Raw genomic sequence first — 1,764 nt, 5'->3', positions numbered from 1 at the left:
TTTTTTTATTTATTGTTTATAATTATTTCTTTTTATTTATTTGTTTTTGTTATATTATTTGTTCTTTTTATTTCCTCTTTAAATTTGGTTGATTTTTAAATGTTAAAAATAGAACCATTAAAAATAGAACATTATTAATTTTTTCAAATATTAAAAGGAAATTAAGAAAAAATTTATAATGATGAAGATACAACGTTGTATATAATTTCATTAAAAATTAACAATCAAACTTAGATAAAAAAAAAGCGGATAGGTGTGTTGCTCGTTTAACAAAACATAATTTTATCAAAACACTCACTATACAAATATTTGAAAAGCTTTATTTTACTTATTTTTTTATTAAAATTAAATTTTTTATTTTGTGCATGATTTTTTTGTGTGTTGATTCTTGGGTTTTTTTTTGTTTCTATTAAGTTGAAAGATATAACAACATTCCCCATATCACTTTTTTCTTGAGCGAATAAATAATCACATAATTTTTAGATTACCACTTCAATATTACCATTACTATTAATAAAAAAAATAAAAAAAAAATTAATTCATTATTTAATTTTATTTTACATATTAATTTAATATGGACATGTTGTATTTTTTTTGTTTATTTGTTGTATAATGTGGGTGTGTTGCATTAATTTCTTATCGTATTAAACTTTAAAAATTTTTTTATAATCAACCAAAAAAAATTATTTAATATAACAGTATATGAAATGTATTATTTTTTATGTTCAGATTTAAAAAATTTTAAAAAAAAAAAAAAATTAAAAAAAAATTGTTGGGTAATTTTTAAAAAAAAAATTTTATGGGGAAATGTTTATTTTTTTCATATTAAAAATTTAAAAAAAAAAATTTTTTTTTACTTTTTTTTTGGTCTGCATGTTTTGAAAATAAATTTGGCAGATTTCGATATCCGCCGGGCTTTGATCTCCAAAAACGACAAGCTCATTAAAAGTACTCTGAAACTTAATTTTTTTCAAAGTTTGGCTAGCACTTGCTTTACTACCTTCTTTTTCTGAATCAAAAAATTCTTCACTCTCCGATTTTTCACTTTCTGACACTTCTTTCGTTTTTTTTGGACTTTTTCTTAAAGAGATAGAAAGCGGGTTTGTATCCAATGGGGCTGAGTTAGCAAATGGTATATTATATATCATTATATCACCAGATAGTGTTGATGTGATTTTTTTTGGATCATAATGCTTTTTTGGTAAATAGATTGTTTCGGTGTAGGGACCAGTGAAATCATAATTATAATGAAGTCTTTCTGCTTCGGAACCCATTAGTAATGTGCACTCTATTCTTGATAACAGTCGTGCATAAAATGTTATCGATAAAAATGGAATACCATTTTCGTCTCTGTTAAAAGAAAAAAAAAAAAAAAAAAAAAAAAAAAAATTTAATAAGACAATAATTGTGAATTAAAATTAATTTTTAGATTACTTACTTATCTATCTCCGCTCCATCTTCTGGTATAGGATTAGTTGTTGGTTTGAAAAATATTCATATAAAACTTGATTGTGGTTCGCTTGTGGACAATTTAAACGGCTCCATCTTCTGGTATAGGATTAGTTGTTGGTTTGAAAAATACTCATATAAAACTTGATTGTGGTTCGCTTGTGGATAATTTAAACGGCTCCATCTTCTGGTATAGGATTAGTTGTTGGTTTGAAAAATAATCATATAAAACTTGATTGTGGTTTACTTGGGGATTTTGATATTGTTGATTGGGGACCTGATTATCCAACTCCATTTCACTTGAATGAATGTCAT

The 1,764-nt window shown here is 24.1% G+C and overlaps 1 protein-coding gene across 1 annotated transcript; it reads right to left on the bottom strand.

Annotated features, from left to right (window-relative positions):
• Positions 1-504: 504 nt before the first annotated feature.
• Positions 505-1,764, bottom strand: DICPUDRAFT_85648 (uncharacterized protein; the record flags this gene model as incomplete). The annotated part of the gene is made up of 3 exons (XM_003295193.1): positions 505-507; positions 858-1,350; positions 1,697-1,764. The coding sequence occupies 3 exons, from the start codon at positions 1,762-1,764 to the stop codon at positions 505-507; spliced, it is 564 nt and encodes a 187-aa protein (XP_003295241.1).

This window comes from Dictyostelium purpureum, assembly GCF_000190715.1.
Source record: "Dictyostelium purpureum unplaced genomic scaffold DICPUscaffold_813, whole genome shotgun sequence".
Lineage (NCBI taxonomy): Eukaryota > Evosea > Eumycetozoa > Dictyosteliales > Dictyosteliaceae > Dictyostelium > Dictyostelium purpureum.
Note: the sequence above shows the minus strand (reverse complement) of the source record. Positions and strands in the feature narration are given on the sequence as shown.